Source organism: Alosa sapidissima, chromosome 19 (genome assembly GCF_018492685.1).
Source record: "Alosa sapidissima isolate fAloSap1 chromosome 19, fAloSap1.pri, whole genome shotgun sequence".
Taxonomy (NCBI): domain Eukaryota; kingdom Metazoa; phylum Chordata; class Actinopteri; order Clupeiformes; family Clupeidae; genus Alosa; species Alosa sapidissima.
In genome coordinates, this window is record NC_055975.1 from 31768795 (window position 1) to 31791652 (window position 22858).

The following is a 22858-nucleotide window of genomic DNA, read 5'->3' on the forward strand; positions in this document are numbered from 1 at the left end:
CATAAATATATTGTTTTTATAGACGTTAGTTGCACGCGCTACCAAGAGCTCATTTACTGCACCATGTAGGCTACTGTAGTGCGGTTGGTTCTGTCAACATAAAAAAAAAACTACGGGTAGCCTACAATTTTCGCACAACTTGATGGAAAAGTGTAGCACAGGTTAAAGAAAACCCATTCATTTTTGGAGCTGATCCTACTCAAAAGGAACTTCAAAGTATTTCCCATATAGTAGGCCTATCCTTTTAGTTCACAACGACAGTGAAAGTGAAACTTGGAAAGTGGTCTCTCCACCGAGTGTTACATTAGATGCACAATCAATCGCGAGTCGAAGCAGGTAAAAAGTAGGCTATCAACTGGTAGGTTGGTAACGAAGGTATTGCAAAATGTGACCCCCGTGGTATTGTGATTAGGCTATAGGTCCAAATCTAAATGTTTGGGTTCAGTTTATGAAGTTTTGCTACAGCATAATACTGTGTGTGTGTTATTTATGGGGGGGATTTTTTTTTTTTGGGGGGGGGGGGGGGGGGGGGGGGGGGTCGTCGGTCCAGTGGTGGGCCGGTCCAGGAGAAATTGCCAGGGCCGAATTTTGCTCCCAGTCCGACCCTGTGTGTGTGTGTGTGTGTGTGTAGAGTGTGTGTTATCAGGTTATCATGCTCTAGGGCAGATGATACTCTGTCTGACGTGTGTGTGTGTGTGTGTGTGTCAGGGTTTCCGTTGTCCGGTAATTACCGGACATTGGCCGAAAAAAAAATGAAATGTCAGACAAAATTCAATCTCTCCGGTCAAATTGTCCGATTTAAATTGGCTAATAATCCCGTCCCCTGACGCAATCTGAATTTGAAAATAAGCCTTAGCCTAATATGTAAGCCTATATTATACGTCCTCTGGCTATGTTTTTAAATGAACAGGCTCTACCGTTTGAAAAGTAAGCTATTAAACAACACGCATAGCCTATGCTGCATTTCAAATAGGAAGCGCACGCTTAAAACATCCATGTTAAACAACGAACAAATGAGTGAGGCGGTTCAAACATGGCCAGTCCCAGGCAGACTAGCCTTAAAAGTTTTTTCAGAGGCCAGACGCGATGGATGATGATAAATTGGTAAGGTCTGAAGCCTCAGATGTCCGGTCAACTCCACCACCACCAGATAAAAAGCAGAAGTGTCGGGCGTATCTGTCGGAATCAGTGATATTGGAAGTGGAGTTGCGGAGGGTGCGGCCGCTCCAAGACACTGTCATTCTCCGTGTACACTGGACATGCAAAGTATTCTTTACCCAAAGCATACAGTAGGCCTATGCGTTCTCTGTCTATGATCTGCAGGCTTAGGGCCTCCTCGACGAGGCGATAACTGGTCGGCGGATAGTTTTTGGCACAATTAAACGGTATCATTGAACCGCGGCCGAAAGAAAAAGAAACTAAACATTTCCCAGAATAGGAAACATTTCCTAATTTATTGTTATCAAATAAAGAGACATAGCATTAGGGGGTAGTGGTGTGAGCGCTCATTCTTGTGTGTGCACATCTGTAGTCACCAATGGAGATAACGTGGGTAGCAGCAACAAACAACGTAGCCTTTTTAAAACAACGAACGAAGCGGACTCTTGCTGTCCATGAAAAAATACTGGCTAGATCTTGGCATGTTTAAGTTAATGAACATGTTGCATGTTAAGCTAATGAACATGTTGCATTCTATACAACCTGATTATGTTATTCTTTAAGCTACATAGCCTGTCTCCAGTTTTCCTCCATTTGACTAATTAAGAAGCGATAATAGGATATTTGACCGGCATATCATCAAAATGTCCGGAAAACGAAACCTCTGCCGGTCACTTTGACCGGCACCATTTTTGTCTAGCGGAAACTCTGGTGTGTGTGTGTGTGTGTGTGTTATCAGGTTATCATGCTCTAGGGCAGATGCTACTCTGTCTGACGCGCGTGTGTGTGTGTGTGTGTGTGTAGAGTGTGTGTTATCAGGTTATCATGCTCTAGGGCAGATGCTACTCTGTCTGACGTGTGTGTGTGTGTGTGTGTGTGTGTGTAGAGTGTGTGTTATCAGGTTATCATGCTCTAGGGCAGATGCTACTCTGTCTGACGTCACGTTGTCCTGACGAGTTCCACACACACGGCTGCTACTGCTCACACCAGGACCGTGGAACACCTGTGGACGACTGGGACAGGTGAGACACACACACACACCTATATACACACACACACACCTATATATATATCAGTGGCGGCCGGTGGTTAAAAAAATAACGGAGGAAGGAATATCCGCCGGATTGTTGTTAGTGGCATATGTGAACAATAGAGTAGGCTATGTAGGCCGCCTAACAGACACATTTATAGCAGCAGTATGTACTATGTAGCATTTTAACTGGCAATGTTGTGCAATAAATGCTGTTCTGACATTCTCAGGGGAGGTCTGACCTAAGGAGCTAGGCTAGGCTAGCAAGCTCCTCCATACAGTAATTTTCAATTGCGATAGGGGGTGCTGTTTGCATTTTGACCTAGGGGAACGATTTTGTTCATTCAAAGTGTTAAAAAATAGTAATATTACAACACTGGCTATGTTGAATATAATATTAACAGTAATTTATCAGATTAGTAATTCACTATATATTTTTTTATTTTTCTCTGAAATTTTAGGGAGGGTGTTCCTCCCTTTCCTCAATGAAGGAGCCTCCTCTGATATATATATATATATATGGGCATAAGTCACGACTTGTTGTAACAGAGGTACAGTAAATATCGTAGCAAATAGCCTGGTGATTACACAGCTTTTAAAACATTTATTTCACTCATGCTGGAGAACTGGCTGTTGTGCAAACAAATGAATTAGGGCGCATCTCCGTTCACCAAAAGCTATGGTTTTGCTAACCCATTCGTACAATAAATAATTTCTGAAAGGTTCTCTCCCCATTGTTAAAGGATAATTCCGGTGTGATTTTGACCTAAAGTGTGTTGAAACATGATACCGAGTGTGAACGTATGTCTCATAGCTAATCTCGGCTTGTCCTCTGCACTCAGAAATCTGGCGCTAGTTAGCCGATGCTACCAACAGTCTTTTCGATTGGGTTGCCTCGGGCATCGGCCTAGCCATGCAAATAAATCACTGTTTTACACCATTTACGAGGCTCAAAGTAGCTCCATACTTCATTGGTAGACTTCCGAGGGCCTTGACATTTAAAACGAGACATTGAGAATTTTGAAAAAGCACTGGAAGTTTATTTACAAGACGATTTATACAGACAGTACCTTGAGTAAGGTACCTTTACCGTTCGCTGAATTTAGTCACAATAAGTCGAGCGACGAGTATGAATGAACAGGTATGATATAGTCAGGGGGCCTATATGGTTTCTGTGGGTTTGAAATGTTAATTTTTGGAGAGTGGTTGGACTGTCTTTAGAGGTCATTGAACATGGAGAAAAAAGATGTCTCCATTTTTTTTTACCTGTTTCAACCCTATTTTTTTTAAATTGTATTTCACTGTAATTAACACCATACATTTCGCCTAAATCACTGGCTATGTTGAATAAAGTTCACAAAACAGTTATTTTCAACAGTATGATTGTATGTCAAACAATTAGAGATAAGATCAATAACCAATCAGTTTCACCAAATACACATACTCCATTGCTGAAAGATAGCAAAAACATAACAGAATCACAGATGAGACCTCAAACAACATTTAATTCATTTACATATACACAACATATTAGATCTCACCTCCACAATTTCCTCATCAAAATCTACTAGTCTACTAGACCCTATTCCTACACACCTTCTTAAGACTGCTCTCCCCTTCCTGGATAATGTTTTGGTCTTTATTATAAATAATTCAATGCTATCAGGGCATGTACCGCAGTCGTTTAAGACATCTGTTATTAAGCCCTCCCTCAAAAAACCTAGCCTTGTATCAATACTGGTCCTCCTGGACCTCAGCGCTGCCTTTGACACCATAGACCATGACATACTACTTAGGCTTGAAAATTTGATAGGCATCAGACTCAGCACTCGCTTGGTTTAGATCATACCTTCCTAACCGTCAACAATTTGTACAGGTCCATAATAAACCATCTACCCAGATTATGGTAAAATATGGAGTGCCTCAAGGCTCAGTTCTGGGGCCCCTGTTGTTTAGCAGATGATACACAACTATACCTCTCCATAAAACCTGATGAATTAACCCCATTAGCCAAACTTGACACATGTATAAGAGATATAAAGACATGGATGATGAATAATGTCCTGCTTTTGAACTCAGATAAAACAGAAGTCAAGGTTTTAGGTTCTAAAAATATGAGGGATATCCTATCCACATCACAGGCTACATATAGTGATCTTCCACTGACCTTATCCACAAGTGTTAAAAACCTAGGAGTTAAATTGACCAGGACCTAGCACTAAATAATCACATAAAACAGATCACCAGAACTTCATTTTACCATTTAAGGAACATTTCAAAGATAAGGAAGTCCTTATCTTTACCAGATGCCGAGAAAATAATCCATGCTTTTGTCACCTCAAGGATAGACTATTTCAATGCTATTACGCTGGCTGTAATAATACCTGTCTAAAGAGCTTACAGCTTATACAAAATGCAGCTGCTCACACACACAAAAACTATGAACATATTTCCCCCATCCTAGCATCTCTACACTGGCTACCTGTTAAAAGTCATTGACTTCAAAATATTACTTATATCTCTTGGTTGGTTGCCTGCATTGAAAGAGGTCACCTCATGAAGATCAATTGTGTCTTATCTTATGCTGGCAGCAGCTGCTGTTGAACAAGTGTACAAAGTCCCTCTAGATGGACTTGATGCAGTTTGAGGTGTTGCTGCAGGTTCAGAAGATGATCCTTTACCCTTTCTTTTCTTCACACTTACATAGGCTACAGAAGGCCTTACAGACTTCAGCTGATACTAGCTATGTAAAAAACTTGATTTAACAGAGATCTCTGCACTTTGTGCTCTGAATGGGTGTAGACAAGAACTGGCAGAGCAGGCTAGGCCTACACTCAAGCACACTAATAGGCATGAATTGATATTGAAGTATTATTTTTTTAAGCAGAAAATTTTGAGAATTTTAGGCACAATTTCTTGTTAAAGAGATCAATCATCAGCCTAAAAATGTTTTATAATGTTTAGGGCTGGGACAACAAAAAATACGTTGACGCAAAATAAGCGCGTCGATTTGTCAGACCCAAAACGCATGCTGCCAAATATTTTGAATTTTACACCTTCAGTGTTTCCCATACGCTGACTAATCTGTGGTGGGGCGCCACAAAACCGGCCGTCACACATTGATGTTCTATGTTGTATTGTTTAAATGAAAGATAAGATAAAATCCTCTGAGCTGCACTTTTTACACACGCAGCCTTTCCTTGCCCCGCCCGCTCTCTCTCATAACAAGCCCGCTGCCCCTCCTCTGCATGTGCATTTAACACAAAATATTCACAATTGTTGAAGGATTGTTGTTGCCACATAGAAGCATTGCATAGAACACGGCTGGCTAAATTGCTATTGTATCCACTTAGCATCATGACCATGCTGTGCAAATTTGTTCAAAACTGCTGCAGTCAAGTTAACTCTGCTAAGGTCTTATCACAACATAGTACATTGAGGAGACTAAACTTAGTTAAGTTATGCAATCAAGCAGTATCTCAAAGCTAACGTTAGAATACTGTTTGGATGTTGAGTTTAGCATGCTTACTTACAGCTGCTTGTCAATTTCGTTACTCAGGGTTCATTTTATTGACACTGACACTGAATGTTTGCAAAATCCCGATGTAAAGTGTTTTCCAAGACTCAAAAGTGCTTGTCCCAAGGAGAAGTACAAACTGTTATTTGAACTAACTATGTTAGTTATTGAATTTCCCCTGGGGATCAATAAAGTATCTATCTATCTATCTATGTTATTAATTGCATCCATACATCAGCTGTGTTTTAAAGTTTGACTAACGTTTCGATGTTCGTTAGTCAAAAACATCGACACATCGAAACGTTAGTCAAAGTTTAATAATGTTCTGCACCTTTTACTAAAGAATAAAGAAAATTAAGAAGACATCTGATCTGCACCAGCGTCTCTCCTTCTCTCTAAAATATCTGTCCTGGCCTGGTTGCACCGGATTGTGGCCAAACGACAGAAGCGCGAAGAACCCTCCTTCGTCTACCAAAAAGTGTTACTTTGTGCCCCGCGCTCCCCCACTGCTTGTGAAAGAAGGGGGTGGGGGAGGGGGGCTTAACATGAAAAAGCTTAACGGCCCAAAACGGCAACAAGTCATAATGATAGGCTACAGGAAGTGGGGGGAGGGTATGGGATGACCAGAGCCATGCTATTCAGAAAGCATCTTCTATTGTCTTTCCAGGCGCACACAGCTCGTTACCACATAGCCTATTGAGTGCCTTAACAGATGGGCTCTGCTCTTCGCTTACAGCGAACTCAACCCCCTTGTTGCTTGCAGTTTGTTAAATAAAGCGATGCAGATTACATTATTTATTTCTGATTAATTGCGTCTTTTGATGTCTTTTGCAACATCTGCTTGTTAGGCTGGGCTACTGTCAATGTCCTGTACAGGTAAATGTTCAACAATTGCTGGTGTAGGCCTACAGCTATAATCAATTAGGGACTGTTCGTTATTTATTTAAGGGGCTACCGGAGGAGTTTTGGGAGCGTTAGTCAAAAAAGACGTGACCCTCCCTCGCCAGCAAGAATTGTTTCTATGACCATCCAAAGTGATTGAGAAAAAACGCACGACCCTCCCCAGTCCCAACAATTTATTGATGCCTTCTGTAGGCTACTGGGTTAATTTGGGAGCTTGCATGCTACGACACCTTCCTTGAAATGCCTTGAAAAGGCTGTCGTTTGCACAATTTCACAAATAATCACCGGGACCGAAACAAACCTGTCAACTTTTCCCGGGTTTATCGCGTATTTTAACTTTTTCCTCGCTGTCTTAGGAGGAGCTGCAGGGCCGTCGCAAGGGGGTGCGAGGCCCTGTGCGAACTTGACCGATGGTGCGAGGCCCTGTGCGAACTTGACAGATGCATGAACTTACGTGCATGAAATCATGCGATAGCTTACTTTACACATAGCCAAGGCTACCGTCGGTGCATTTTAGTAGCCTAGTCTAATAAGCTACACCAGCTTGTCTTTAAGAGGGGAAATTGTATAGCCTATAACATTAGCTGAGTCACATATTTGGCCATATGGTGTTTATCATAGGCTACATCACGAAACCAAATAGTGTAACAAAGGCAAACACTATTCCTCCTAACAGGGGAAATTAATTGGGCATGAATCATTGTGCTTAACGGTATTTGTCAATGAGCAGAAACACACACGACATTCAAACTGTTGATAAGATGTGCACTATGGAAATTGGTCTGTAGGCATTGGACAAATAAATGACACTGACTCGCCATATCCCGACTCTGAAAAAACATTGTCTTGCTTTGCCGTAAACTTAGCAATGAAAGTTTGCAGGTAGCATAACGTCTTTTTCAATTCATAGAAGGGAGAGCCCAGTCTCTCCTGTGACATTAAGGTGTGCAAATAGTTTTTAATAGCCTTTTCAACTTTGAAAAGCTTCACCTGATGCCAGTCACTTATCGCAATTTCAAATTTCGGGAAGCTTCGTTCAATCTTTTTAAGTTTTAAGTGCAGTAGGAACCTATATCTGCCCCCTTTGGAATTATATCTCGAGCCTATTATAAGGTCCAGTGCGTTATGTCCTGGGATTCGGACGTGCTCAAAAAGAAAAGAAAAAACACTTTTTTTATAGATGGTTATGAGGAGCAATATGAGTCTGAACTCCGTGTCATTCAGACTCAACCCTCTTGCTTTGATATCTTTTTCGTTGTCGTTTGAACGTCGGCAAGCAGGCATGTTGCGGTTGCAATTTAAGTGAAATTTCTACAGTAGGCCTACAACTTGCAACATGCTTGTTAGGCTGGGCTACTGTCTTGTACAGGTAAATGTTCAACAATTGCTGGTGTGCAGGCTATAATCAATTAGCTAAATCATTTGTCCAGCTGTTTAAAAAAAAATTCATGCTACATTCAAATGCAAAAGGTGCTTTGATATATTTTTTGGGGCATTCTTAAAGGAGCTGCACTATTTTACAACAATTGCATCTACATTTTCATATTAGAATGTTTTGTCAAGTGTAAGCTTAAACTACCGTGATCAATTTAAGTTCCCGTGCCCCTGCTGAAAATCTAATGCGCTTATCGTTACACTATCAAATCTATAAGTAACCGTGACAAATAGGGTATAATATATATAAACTCACGCTATTGTATTATCATATGTTTGGTAATGGCTCACTGTGTCATGGAAGCAGTTAAGTCAAGTCGCATCAAAAATAGTAGTGGCAGAACTCCCAAGTGACACCTTGTGGTTGTTTGTGTCAACTGCAGTTTGTGCCATTTCTGCTGAGAAAATGGGGTGCGTGATTCATGAAGGAACCCGTCCAAACTTAACTGGGACCCACTGTACTGTAGGCCTATCAGCCAAATGAAAGCTCATCAGGGGTTAATATTGTGGAAACAACTGAAAAAATGTTAAACATACACATAAATATATGGTCCATACTGTAGCATACTGGCGCGTATAGACTCAAAGCTGCAAAAGCCGACGTTCCTAACCCTGCTCACAAGTGCCACCTGGTGGTTGTTTGGGTCATTGCAGCTTCACTGGGGAAAATTAAATAAAAGATGCGTGATTCACGCGTGAGGTCAAGTGAGAAACAGGCGTGAAGCCGGACAATTGAAAGTAGAACACACTGTAGGTGTTGTTTTATGCGTCAATGCTGAGGTCTGTGTCTCTGTAGGTGTTGTTTTATTCATCGCTGAGGTCTGTGTGTCTGTAGGTGCTGTTTTATTCATCAATGCTGCCTGGACCAACTGGGGCGTTTGGGCTGCAAGAAGAACAGAAAACTCAACGCTCACATCAGCTGTGAAAATGGACAGGCCTACTGTAAGAATAAGCACACACAACACACCTACACACACACACACACACAACACTCAACACACCTACAGTGGGCATCGCTTTCAAATGACCACTTCAGTCGCGCATTACGAGTTGTGAAGCTGCGTGAAGCTTTAGTACCACTTTCAGCCACTGTGCGTCGCTCTGCCACTGTACATCGCTCTGCCTGCCGCCCCTTCTGAAAAAGCAGGAGACTTGCCGAGAGTAATTCCAGCCTACGAATTCAATAACAAAATAAATCATGCATAATTAAACATTACCTCGATTTAGGCTACTTGGGTATGGCTTAAGGCTTGACTACACGGTGGTAACGAAAATCGAAATTTGCTGTCTACATTATTGTCAGTGTTGGGGGTAACGCAACTACGCAAATCAAAACAGTGGTGTGATAATTGAGCCAGTAGAGAAATAACTGTTCAGAATTAATCTGTAGCCTTGGGTAGGCTTCTGCAGAAAACAATGTTGGTGCCGATTTAATACTATCTGGCAACGTTTTTAACAGGCTACGCAATAGAGGCTTAGACAACTATGACCCACGTTTTGGTTTTGTAAATCAATTTGCCCTACTGTACAATACAATAACAATCTGTACAACAAGCTGTACAATAAACAAATACATCTGCTTTATGCCGCAGAATTACATTCATATTTGGCGCAAAAAACACTGCCAAGCCATCCTTAAAAATATTTTTGTTTGCCATAACCCGACTGACCCTGTCAATTTGGAACCGACCAAATATTTTTTTTTTCCCCTTTTAGTCCGACCGACTTGCCGGTTGTAAACTTGCGTTAAGAGTAAGACCGACCGATTTTTTTTTACTCTAAACAACCAATACAAATAAAATACAATTTATTTTAGTAGGCCTAAGTATTGTGAATATAAATTGCCTACATACAAACGTAGGCTCTCTTAAATAAAACCCTGTGGCATCATCTCTACACCATTGGTTTACGCATGTCACACTATGGCCTATACGCTTCGTTTCATTCACACAAACATCTCGACTCAACGCTTATTACTTGGCACGAAGCTCTGGAAGAACTGTGCCCAGATCTTTTCCCATTCTTTCTCCCCTCTAGTCTAACGGTGACCGTGTCGAAGAATTGAAATTGGTTGTGGTCTATTCAGCATTTCTCAAAATATGGGCTTAACCCAGATTCGAACTCTTGGACAGGGGACTGATAACTACTGCGTAACCGCTGCTGTCATCAGCCAGCCTTAACGCACTGCGCCACAGAATTGACGGCGTGGGTGAATAGGGATAAATAACAATAGAGTACACAACTGTTTCACCAGCACATTTAAATTACTTGACTAAAACCGTGCATAACTGGAGGAACACCTGTTATCTGAGCAGTCTGTATGTCCTCATTTTGCGAATGCGAGGACAATATGAGTCTGTTGCATAGATAGTCCGAGTCACACTTAAAGTTTGAAAACCACTGGCTCGTAATCACAATAATTTAACACATGACAGTTGGATACTTCATCATGTTCCCATGCCTACATTTTGGTGAGTAGCATAGAGATCGTTAAAACAATAAAGTATGGCTCTCTGTTTGGGACATCGAAAACTTATATTTTTAATAGGGTAGACTACCGTCGGAGATGCTGACTTGCAAAGGCCTCGGGATAACACGTTATCTCCACTATCATCAGTCAATGCCTCCTTGATCAAAGTGGGGAATGAAAGAAAAAGTTTGAGAACCACTGGCTTAACAAGTTACCTGCAGTCCAGAACACACAGAATATTGCAACAGAAAGTTGCCTTTATAATCAACTACTATTTGTTCCAACAAAGCCTTTATAAAAGTAAAAAAAAAAATATTCCATAAGAAGTAAAATAAAATACTGTTACTGTAGTAACTGTATCCCAAGCTTCAGCTCCCCACGTCTGTGACAGGCATTACAAACATTATTCGGTGTCCTAAAAACTGGCATTTTATGGCATTGTGTCATGTAAGGTTGCAAAATCTAGAGAAATGTGTGAGGTGGTCAGCGGGGGACAATTGAGACACACATTGGATTGTGTTATTACTTGAACATTCCACACTATTCACAGCTGTGGTATCGGGGGCAGGAGGATTACTGTTAGCGCAGGCTTTATATAAAATTCTTCAACAGAAGGCCTGCCTCGAATGCAGGCTTGCCCAAAATAAAGGCCTGTGGTTTCCGCAGCCTACAGTAAGTAGGTTAAATAACAGACCCGCCACAATGTGCGGTATGATGATTTTTTACGAGCAAGATGTTTTTGGTGCCCTGCATGTTCTTAAATAACAATGATCATCAGTAGCCTAATATTCGACCATTATTTTGTGTAAATGGGCTATGCATTGGGTTAGACACCAGGGGCCAAATTCACAAAGCCTTTTATCTTACCACTAGGAGTAGGCTACTCCTAAATAGCAATAAAAGATTTTAGCTATAGGAGTTTCTCTTATTAGTTATTCACAAAGCCTTTCAGACCTACTCTTAGTAAGGGAAAATGACAACTCCTGAACAGATTCTGGAGCTGAGCGCTCTAGAATCTTTGACTAACAGTCTAAGAGTGAGTCTTCGTTGCTATGGATGACGTTATTACTCATGCACGAGCTTGACTGAAGTGACCACCTTGATTGGCTGATGATTGTAACGCGGGAATGATTCCAAACACCTCCCTTACGATGATGAGTGGCAGGTGACAGGTCTGAGAATGCGTGCGCTACACAAGGACAGAAGATGATGAATAACTGAATAAAAAGGCCTAGCCTAAATGAATCAAGAGTAAGGCTAAACAAATAGCCTAGTAGCCTAATGAAACATACGGATTGATGTAGTATCTTTGTAACATTATTAAATTAATCTGTTACTATGCCTATGCCTACGTTTGCAACATTTTAATTTGATTCACTAGTGATGGGGACGAGACCGCCTATGCCGAGTCCGAGTCAAGACCGAGTCTTTGAAGGGTCGAGACCGAGTCGAGACCGAGTCCGTTGGTTTTGAAATACAGTCGAGTCCGAGTCAAGACCGAGTCTTTGAGGAAGCAAGTCCGAGTCGAGACCGAGTCCTTTAGGAGTCGAGACCGAGTCGAGACCAAGACCATAAATTATTTAATATCACCCCAGTTAATAATCAACAGTTAGGCCTACAGACTAAGCTAGATTGGGAATTGTTTAGAGGAGCAGTCTTAATGTCTTAATATGGTCTATGTTTTCACCATCGTTAAAAAAATCCTTATCACATGCATCATCTTCTGCCTATTTTTCTAAATTGCTTCAACAGTGCTGCTCTGTCATCAACATGTCAAGCCCACCCTGACTTTTTTTTTATCATAGTTAAGACATGCAGAGCAAATTAAAATTTTCTAGTGGTATAAATTAGTAGGCTTAGCTACTTTATAACATTTTCCAATATTTTCCAATTTTAAACATTTTGACAATACACTAGAATTCAGTATCTTTTAAAACTTTATTCCCCCATAACACACATAAACATTACACCCCCCTCCCCTTCCACAAACACACACCCAAATACACACACACACACACACACACACACACACACACACATCACACTATGTCACACTGCTGTTAACAAATATTCTATGTTATTAAACCCACCCCCAGTCCCCAAAACATGAACATGTACAGTGGGGAGAATAAGTATTTGAACCCATGCTAAAGTTGACTAAAAAGAGGAATATAAAATATATTCCTCTTTTTAGTCAACTGTAGCATGGGTTCAAATACTTATTCTTCCCACTGTATATCTTTTAAACACACGGCAGGCAAGAACAAACTGCGCCTGAGATGGGACCGATGTGGTCTCATAATGAACACTCTAAAAACAAGTGCAACAGGCACTGAAGACAGGTCTTGGTCCCCCTCCCCATTACTGGCCACTAAACCATTTCCTCAAATCCCCACTCCCACCCAACACCCTTTTGCAACCAAACCATTTAGCAACCCACATCCTCTGGACTCACACAGACACACACTCTTCATTTTACTCTTCCCCGTCAAGAATTCCGTAGTTGCACTTTAGAAAAATCAGAGATGAGAGCAAGCTGTGCCTGAGGCGGGACCGATGTGGTCTCATAATAAAACCACCTCGACTAAAAACACGTTCAACGGGTGCTGAAGACGCCGGCACAGCCAACAGTTTCATGGCCAGCATGTGGATTTGGGGAAAACGCTCTTGGTGTTTGGCCCAAAAGTAAAGAGCATTCTCAATGTCTGTGTCTTCAACAGTCTCAAAGTATTTTGCAACCTGCGTAGCAACACATGTTTGCTGCCCTGTGCTGCGCTTTTTGAGAGATTTGTACCTTGACAGCATGCGACCACATTTCTTTGGTGGGGAGTCTTCATCCTCTTCCAATGTGCCGTCCAAGTCATCTTGTTCTCCTCCGTATCTCTCAGCACATTTCTCAACCTCTGCAACCAGTGTTTCTGTGAGACATGAGGGCATGAGCACGTCATATCAAATGTTATGTAAACTAGAGATTATGATCACGCTGTGTTATGTTAAACATGTTAAATGTAATCTTGGAATAACAACACTGTTGTAGGTTATTACCCTTGCACTCTGTGGTAAAATGTAATACACCCAGTTTAATATGTTCTGGTAAGCAAATATGATACGAATTTACAGTAAGTTTTCATACATCAGTTTATGTACTAACCTTTCAGTGATTTTTTCAGGTCCTCTCTGTATCGCCTCTGGTATGCTGCACCCTGCTTGCACGTCACATCGAGATCCACCCAATTTAGGCCAAACTGTGGGTCCAGCATTGTGGAAAGGGTGTAGATTTTGTTGTTGAATGGCTCCTCCTTCCCAGTTTTCCCAGCCATGTCAAACTGTTCAAAAATCCCCTGGAAGCGTTTTTTCAGTGATCCGTGTAGTGCCCTTGCGATGGGTCTACACAGGATATGAGTTGTTTCACATTTTATTAAATGGGTGTTCAGGTCAAGAACAGTCGGCACAATGATGCTGATAGTTACGACTTTTTCCCCCTCTGTTAAGTTAGTAGCCTCAGCAAAAGGAGTAAGAATTGAGGTTAAGTCTCTGAGTTGGTTCCACTCACGTGGCGTGAAAACAACTTCTGAAAAGTCGTTAAGGCACATTTCGGTCAATGTTTTGTGATCCAGAGAAGTCAGTGCTTGTAGCTGTTTAAATGTACTATTCCATCTGGTGTTGTTCGCTGCAGGTACAGTTTTTGTTGTTCCACATGTGCTTTCAAATGTGTCTTTGAAAGCCGAGCTGGTGTGCAAGAGGGTAGAAAAGCGAGATGCTTTAGCAATGGCAAGACTAATTGATTTGACCTCTTTCATTCCATCTGAGACAACTAATTGAAGAGAATGGGCAAAACAAGAAAGCCTCTCCCCTGATAGCCCAAGTTCTGTGTCCTCATCAGTGTCCTCCCATAACTCCTCATCATCAAGGTCATCCTCGCTTTCTGTGTCAGAGGCTTGCTGCAGGGGCATTTGCACTTTGAAAGCGCATTTCATGTTGGCTGCATTGTCTGTTATAATATAACAAACTTTTTGCGCGATGCCATATTCTTCAAGTATTTCCTCAAAAGCAGCAGAAATCCTCTCACCGCTGTGCCGTCCTGTAAACCGTCGGCATTCAAGCAGGTACGGTTCAAGCACACAGGATCCATTAGAGCAGTGTACTGCATGCGCAGTGACGCCAAGAAAGGACCGCAGTCTGCGGTCAGACCAGATATCAACGGTTACAGAGACAGATGGTTGACTCTGCAATCTTTCAACAATAGTCTGCTTCACTTGGTTCACCAGTACTGGGATTCTTTTCTCGGAGATAGTGCTTCTCGAGATGGGGGTGTATTTTGAGTCCATGACTTTCAGAAATTTTCTAAAGTAACAATTCTCCACCAAAGCCAGAGGCAGTGCACAGCCAATTACCAAGTCCTTAATGATGGATGCATTAATTGCTTGCTGCCGAGGGGATTTAGAACTGTAGACCGAAACATTGGAGAAGCATGCAGATACTGATGGTTGGGCAACGTCAGTTTGGTCTTGTGCTGCCTTGTACTCCAGGAACCTGTAAGAGAGAGGCAACATCCACAAATTATTATATATCTATTATATATCAGCATGTTTTAAAATTCATAATGTTCTCTATTATAAACTATTAATTGCAAAACTATATATGTATAATTTATACGTTTTAAAGGCATAAGCTCTCTTACTGTCTGTTGGAACTAGGTCACCTTCATTTCTAATCCAAAATAGCCTAGGCCTAGCCTAACACATGCAAGGTGATTTCCACATTCCTGATGTGAAAGAAAATGACCAAGGACAGCCTATTATTAATATTCAAAATTTGTAATATTTAAATTTGTAACCACCTGTAGCGACCTAGCCAGCCCACAACTCCTTTCACTGCAGAGCGATCTTAATGGTGGAAATTATATTAGGCTACCTACTCGAAATTATCAGCCTATGTCTACATACTGCTGAATGTTGTAACAAAGGCTTTACTGTATGTAACAATATTAATGTAGATTAACAATTAAACAAGATGCAGATGTTGTAGATCTTGACTAATTTTAATAATCAACAAAATGTATGTGGACATTAGAGGAAGCAGTCTCTCTTGTTGTCTTACACACAAGCACTAAAATAACCTCCCTATGTAGCCTAATAATATATAATTCAAGTAATATTCAACTCCACACGACACTGAGTGCCCTAATCAAGACAACTAAAGTGTGTGAACAACTAGCTAATGTATTTTGCCCTTGCTCTTGTGTGTGTGGCTACAAGCTCGGCACATAGATAACGTTTCCCAAGAAATTCTCCGAAATTCTCTTCAAAGCTTTACTTAAGACTCACTGTAAAACTGTATAGCAGATAAACAAAATATATCTTGGTATTCGTTTCCTGAGTGCATTTACGAGACACGTTAAGTCGTTAACATTGAATAGAAACCGATTGGTTAGCTTAAAGCTAACGCCTATGGAGAAATCCATATAGATGCTAACGGTTAGCATTCACAAACGAACTAATTGAGTAGCTAAATGGCCACTTGAAATTAAACATTCAACACTTTTCACTGATAAAATAGAATGTCCCTGACACCATCTAAGAGAAATTAGTTTATGGTATTGTCCTGCTTAAGCCTTTCCCTTAACTGTGTTAATGAGACAACTTACAGTTCACATCTCTGCTCTCAAGTTGGACTAGGCTACTTGGTCAAGTAGGCTAGTACAGTAGATACTGTAGCTATGGATAGCTCTGGGCGTCAGAAAAAGACACCAGTGGTGGGCTCGTGGCTTTTTTGGGGGGGTTTATTTTACCAACAACCATCAAACCATCAAAATACCATCTATTCTATGTCATTATAATGTAAAACTAAAACTAACAGCTTTATGTCAAACACACTTTATACTCATGCATGGTTAGGTGAAAGCACAATATGTTAACGAGCATAGCATAGCTCAACAAATACGTTAACGTTAATGCACTCACCTGTTAGGATGACTTCTTCTGATATGGCGATGGAAGTTTGAAGTTGTGCCCAAAGTTTCCGTTATTGAGGTGTTGCAGAATTGGCACCGCACAGTGTGCTTTTTTTTTTAAATCTTTTCCCGTGAAGGTTTTGTGGTTTTGGTATGCAAATTTAATGATGGCAGACTCATTGCTCATCTTGCCGCTATTATCACACCACAGCAACTGAACTGAAGTGAAGTCACTGACACTCACTGCAGCTCTGACTGCAGTATCTTTGCATTGCACCATGGGATGTCATTTTCAAATAATGCCCGTCAACATGGCATTTTATTATTATTGTTGTTGTTATGCGTTGTGTGGGTTTTTTATATGAATATAAAAAATGCGTTGGTCTCGAGGACTCGGCCTGAAATTACGAGTCCTTCTCCTCCCACTGTGGTCCGAGTCCGAGTCAAGACCGAGTCTTTGAAGGAACAAGTCCGAGTCGAGTCCGAGAAAGCAGAAATCGGTCTCGAGACCGGTCTCGAGTACTACATCACTGTGATTCACAATAATTTTACATTTAATTTACATGTTGACAATGAGTAGCCTAGTTTTGGTTGTTGTTGGTGGCGTTATTGCATGTTAGTTATGCCTACAATGCAAAATTGCTTCCTCATGATCGGAAGCTCCTGTAGCCGCATAGGATTTCAAAACAGGCAAAATGCCACAAAACCGGTTTGTGAATAGGTCTGTGAGTTAGGAGTCCTCGACTTCTTTTAAGCTGTCACAGCTGGTGGGAAGGTGTGATTTGTTGGGGGAAGGGCCGGATTAACTGGGCACAAATGTCTGATGGCCCCCCCTGCCCCCCAGTCAACGTGAATCGGTCAGTTAATAGGCCTATATCGTGAAGAGTTTTCTTGCCATCTAAGGCACAGGCGCATCTGTGAGGCCAAGCCTCACCAAGTAGCCAGTTTGTTTACAACTAACATTACATTTAATTAAACTGCTTATAGGCTATGCCGAAATAGTTTTCAACATTTTGAATATTAGTGTCGGGTGAATTAGGAAATGTTCTCAAAGTAGCCTTATGGCTGAAAGCTGCTTGGGATCCCCCCTGTCAAGCAGTATAACGATACAAACGCGCACACTCATTGTTTCAAAAGGAGTAGCCTAATTTCGGCTTTGTCAGAACTGAGCTGTGGACGACACGGCACGGCATGCCCAATTGAAAATAAATTAACGCAACACAACACAGACCCCACTTCTCTCGCGTCAGTCACTGACATGAACGAAACACAGAACCCGCTTCTCTCACGGCAGTCACTGACAGTAGCCTAGAATAAATGCATGGGGAAAAAACTTCCTCTTTTCTCTAGTAGCTGAGTAGCCTCAGGTGCGCACGTAGACATAAGGCCGAACATGCAAGCGCCAATGAATCATGCTCTCACCACAATCACGCCGTTAAACTTAAATAGGTTAAAATCACTAAAATCACTAAAGTTCGCCTTCAAGCAAGGAAAACGATGATTTGAAGACATCTGTGTCGTTGGAAGGGCAATGGGTAGCAACAGGGCAACACAGAGACAGGCCCGATGGCAGGGCTGTTATGAGAGCATTAAAATATGGGATATTCTACGGGTAAACATTAAAACGGCAAGACAGAGGGAGAAGTTAAAATACGTGAGAAACACAGAATAAGTTGCCATGCATTGTTTCGGTCCCTGTGCACAGGGATTATTTGTCATATTATTAATCACAAATGATTATTTGTGCTCACGAGAAAGATTGATTTAAGAACGTTATCACAGTGTGTGGAAAAGCAGCGCGGGTGGAAGACAGCGACAATTGGCAGGGGAGGGTCATGTCTTTTTTAACAATTCTGTCGGAGGGTCATTGAACAATTTCTAGCAGGCAAGGGAGGGTCATGCAACTTTTGACTGAAGCACTCAAAATTCCTCCGGTTGCCCCTTCAATAAATAACGAACAGTCCCTAGATTGCTGCTGGGCTATAGGTCTTGGTTCATGTCTGTTAACAACTCATTGCCGTCAAACGCGTAGCCTATCTTGCGGTTGCATCCATTACAAACAAACATGCAATGTGAACGTCTGGGATTGGGAAGAGCACTAAATGCGCTACTGAATAAGCACGAAGTCAAACCTTTAAATGAAAAACACTCTTTAATAATAAAAAAAATAAACCGCTAATGAAGTAAACTTGTGACCATCAAAAATCGCCAAGTCGAAGCACTGCCCACTGTACACACACACACACAAACAACACACCTACACACACATACACACACACAATACATCTACACACACACACACACACACCTACACACACACAATACATCTACACACACACACACAACACACCTAAACACACACACATAATACATCTACACACACACAACACACACACACAATACATCTACACACACCTACACACACACACACACACACACACACACAAACACACCTACACACACACACACAATACATCTACACACACACACACACCTACACACACACACACACACACAACACACCTACACACACATTACAGGTGTGGGTGTATGTGTGTGTGTGTGTGTGTGTATTACAGGTGTGTGTATCTGTGTGTAATTGTGTGTGTGTTTGTGTATATTACAGGTGTGTGTGTGTTTGTGTATATTACAGGTGTGTGTGTATCTGTGTGTAATTGTGTGTTTGTGTGTGTGTGTGTATTACAGATGTGGGTGTATCTGTGTGTAATTGTGTGTGTGTGTGTGTGTGTGTGTATCTGTGTGTGTGTGTATATTACAGGTGTGGGTGTATCTGTGTGCGACCGCCTACAGTGTGTGTGTGAGCGCGTAACCGCAGAATGTATGGCCGCCACCCACTTCAGCAACATCAGCCAATCAGAGTGCAGCGGACCCCGTCCAGGCTGTATGCTGAAGCCACGGATGCCCTCCTCACACACACACACACACACACTCCAGTGAGGAGAGCAGAGAACACACACACACACACACTCCAGTGAGGAGAGCAGAGAACACACACACACACTCCAGTGAGGAGAGCAGAGAACACACACACACACACACTCCAGTGAGGAGAGCAGAGAACACACACACACACACACACACACTCCAGTGAGGAGTGCGGAGAAAACACACACACACACCCACATTAATGCACAACACACACACACACACATTAATGCACAACACACACACCCACATTAATGCACAACACACACACACCCACATTAATGCACACACACACACACCCACATTAATACACGCACACACCCACATTAATGCACAACACACACACACCCACATTAATACACACACACACACACACCCTTCAGCAGACCAGCAGAAAAGGAGCGTAAAAATGAGTAGCAGTCGTGAGAGGAGGATAGAGAGGAATCGTAAAGAAGAGGAGAGAGGAGGATAGAGAGGATTCATAAAGGTAAAGAATGTAGGCTCTAAAACAGCTGAAAATGGCATTTTAGTTTTTTAATCCCTACATGAACAAACTGCATAATAAAAGATAACCAAACAAGACTTGACTCGGCCGTATTTTATTTTCAGAATGAATAAGACAAAAGGAACAGATAGCTTATACATGACATTGGAGTTTTCCCTCCAGTAAATGCCACTAGGTAGCCTAATATTAATGCCACATGTGCTTAAGTCATCAGTTCAGACTTTCCTAACATACTTTGGTCTACAGTTACTTTACTTAAATTATTTTTACTTGAGAGAATATTATTTGTAAGACAGGCAGGGAAATGGCTAAATATGGTTTAATTATTCTAAGCTCACATTGTCTCAAACCCAAAGAGGAGGATGAAGGGTCTGTTGCTACTCCACTTCCTGGTGTGAACGTTTCTGAAACTGAGGGCCACATGTTTCACAACGTTAAGATCTGCTTCTACTAAAAAATCTGACATAACTATGATCTTGACATGATATGTATCTACCGATGAGCTACCAAGTTTCCTGATTGATTGACACTGATTAGCCTATTATTGCTAATCATAGATATTATAGCCTATTCATTTAAAATGAAACATGTGCCCTTGAGCAAGGCACCTAACCCCTCACTGCTCCCTGAGCGCCGCTGTAGTTGCAGGCAGCTCACTGCGCCGGGATTAGTGTGTGCTTCACCTCACTGTGTGTTCACTGTGTGCTGAGTGTGTTTCACTAATTCACGGATTGGGATAAATGCAGAGACCAAATTTCTCCTCACGGGATCAAAAGAGTATATATACTTACTTACTTATACTTATGTTGTGGCCAGATCTGCTATTGGCTTGCTGTCTGAATTGGGCATTTGTGGTCGAAGTCTAAGGCAGGTGGTTAGTAACATGTCCTTGGCAGCAGAACGGGCAAGCGAATGGTTGTGGGTAAGGAGAAGTTACCCTTCCTGGGGCGCAAGCTAAGGTAAGCTAACTGGCTCATTTGTTTTGTGTTTGTGACGGACCGTGCTAAGGTTGATGGTGGTTGGTTAGGGTTTTTAGGGTTATGGTTTAGTCCACATCAACGGGACGGACCAACCTAGCCAACCAAGACCATGCCTAGGCTGGTTAAGAGTATTTTGGGTATTGGATATTTCAATGTGGTAATATGGTGGCAGCATGGAGGGGAATGTCTCCAGGACGCTGGTTTCACTGTTAAGCCTATAGTTAGTTTAGTTTCGATAACCAGCCTAGAACAGCACAAATATTTCAGAATCATCACATTGTAGCATCTTAATGTCTGCTGAAAAGTTTCAGTGAAAACATAGGAATTAATGTTTCTTGGGATTTTACTTGCAGTATTTGCATTATTATCATAAAATCAGGAATACATTTTGATGATGTGTGTAGGTCTTTTCAAAAATCATGATTAAATACTGTAGGCCTATACATTTTCCTGGACAGAATGAAAACTTAACCAAATGATGATAAAACAAAGTTCTCCCACACAAATTAGGTAGATTATGATGTGATTGGTTGCCTTTATTTGGTTATTTTATATTACTGCAATTTAAAGCTGCCTGCTTTGCGACTAGCTTTAATTTCCCCACTAACCCGCAGCTACACTAAACTTAAGGATTGCATTGATAGAATTGACAGCCTGTAACAACTTGGGAGTTTTGACTAGCCGGCAGCAAGTTTTAAAAACTCGTGGCAGATTTAATGGATTTGCTTTCTCGTCGGTTGTTTGGTATGGATTTTAATCAGGGTTCAACAAAAGGTAGGCTCTAAATTACTACTGTACATTCCTGCTGCTGGTGTGTGTGTGGAAGGTGTGTCATTGCGGCTCCAACAAACTGGCGTAGTTTTCAAATATCATTTGCTATTTGATGGTGACTGCTGATCGATTTTGTGAAAGAAATGGACAGATTGAGTTACAAATTATGACATAACCATCAACACAAGCATTTACAAAGCATGATCATTGCAGTACTTGAACAGGATTATTCATGTTTTTCTTTCACCTTATTACTATTTAGAATATACAGTGCTGTGCATAAGTTGACATTTATTTATATAATAACATTTATTTATTTACGATACATGATACATTAAAACATAATTGATGTCCTATTTTTAATTTTGGCATTAAGACAAAAGGCAAAATATGTTTTTTATTCCTCCCTTTAGTCAATTTCAGCATGGGTGTCTTAACTTTTGCACAGCACTGTATAAACTATATAGACTTCTCTTTCATGTCATTAGACTGTATTGGTGCTGTGCATGTCGAATTGAGTGCCTGTCACTTTAATGCCGTGACGCCCCGTGACACTTACTTGATTCTCATGGTTTTAAGCTAACTTAGTAGCGTTGTTGTGCATGGTGCATACGAATATGTGGATGAAATGAATTATGTTTCCCATGTCATTTGGTCAAATAAATGGTCAAAAACTCGAAGAAAATCTATCTTGGATTATAGCAGATAAGTGTCTTGTATCATATCTATAATTTTGATGAGCTCTACAGGAATTACAAACTATCTCAGATGTAAATGGTTGCGTATCCTATTACTCAAATTCAATTAAACCCAGCAATAGGCTAGCTAGACCTTAGTTTTTTCACAGCCTAGGTATGTTAGCAACACAGGGCTTGAAAGCATTGCCTGTATCACAAACAAAAATGAAACAATGCGTGGAATTTATCTCAGAATAGGCTACTGAAGGTAGGGGCGAGCTATCTCGCTGGCGTGTTTAATTTGGTTCCTTGGTTAACATAATGTAGGCTATGTTTTTTTGCACAAAATTGTGTCTGCTAATAAACTTAAACATAAACACAAACAAGCGTGATCTCCTGCGGAATCCCTGACTGCGCCTTCAACGTTAGCCTACTATTATTTGTTGACATGAAACCTGAACGAACGGCAGCTGTTCCTGAAGTTAACCCTAGGAAGCCGCTGATGAATACAATG

General features: G+C 41.3%; 3 protein-coding genes across 4 annotated transcripts in view; 1 reads left to right on the forward strand and 2 right to left on the reverse strand.

Moving 5' to 3' along the window:
* The window catches only part of oc90 (otoconin 90), a 28018-nt gene extending 8577 nt beyond the window's left edge, over nt 1–19441 (forward strand). The window contains exons 4-6 of the mRNA XM_042071653.1: nt 2045–2180; nt 8878–8984; nt 19245–19441. Coding sequence (XP_041927587.1) covers nt 2045–2180; nt 8878–8984; nt 19245–19423 — 422 coding nt within the window. The 3' untranslated portion in view covers nt 19424–19441. The remainder of the gene's footprint in view (nt 1–2044; nt 2181–8877; nt 8985–19244) is intronic.
* Nucleotides 12954–16687, reverse strand: LOC121692632. 2 transcript variants are annotated; one of them, XM_042071378.1, is made up of 3 exons: nt 16476–16687; nt 13664–15045; nt 12954–13430 (listed from the first exon to the last, which is right to left on the reverse strand). In XM_042071378.1, the coding sequence occupies exons 2-3, from the start codon at nt 14838–14840 to the stop codon at nt 12988–12990; spliced, it is 1620 nt and encodes a 539-aa protein (XP_041927312.1). In that variant the 5' UTR covers nt 14841–15045; nt 16476–16687; the 3' UTR covers nt 12954–12987. The 2 variants fall into 2 exon arrangements, with proteins under 2 accessions (XP_041927312.1, XP_041927313.1); XM_042071379.1 differs by lacking the exon at nt 16476–16687 and adding an exon at nt 16160–16220.
* A 1071-nt stretch (nt 19442–20512) lies between the features above and the next one.
* efr3a (EFR3 homolog A (S. cerevisiae)) overlaps nt 20513–22858 on the reverse strand; it is a 108595-nt gene continuing 106249 nt past the window's right edge. The window contains exon 25 of the mRNA XM_042071362.1: nt 20513–20524. Coding sequence (XP_041927296.1) covers nt 20524 — 1 coding nt within the window. The 3' untranslated portion in view covers nt 20513–20523. The remainder of the gene's footprint in view (nt 20525–22858) is intronic.

Coding starts and splice junctions, on each gene's coding strand:
- LOC121692632 (XM_042071378.1), bottom strand. CDS start 14,840: ATGGACTCAAAATACACCCCCATCTCGAGAAGCACTATCTCCGAGAAA. Junction 13,431..13,663: donor CCTGAAAAAATCACTGAAAG/GTTAGTACATAA, acceptor CATGTCTCACAG/AAACACTGGTTGCAGAGGTT.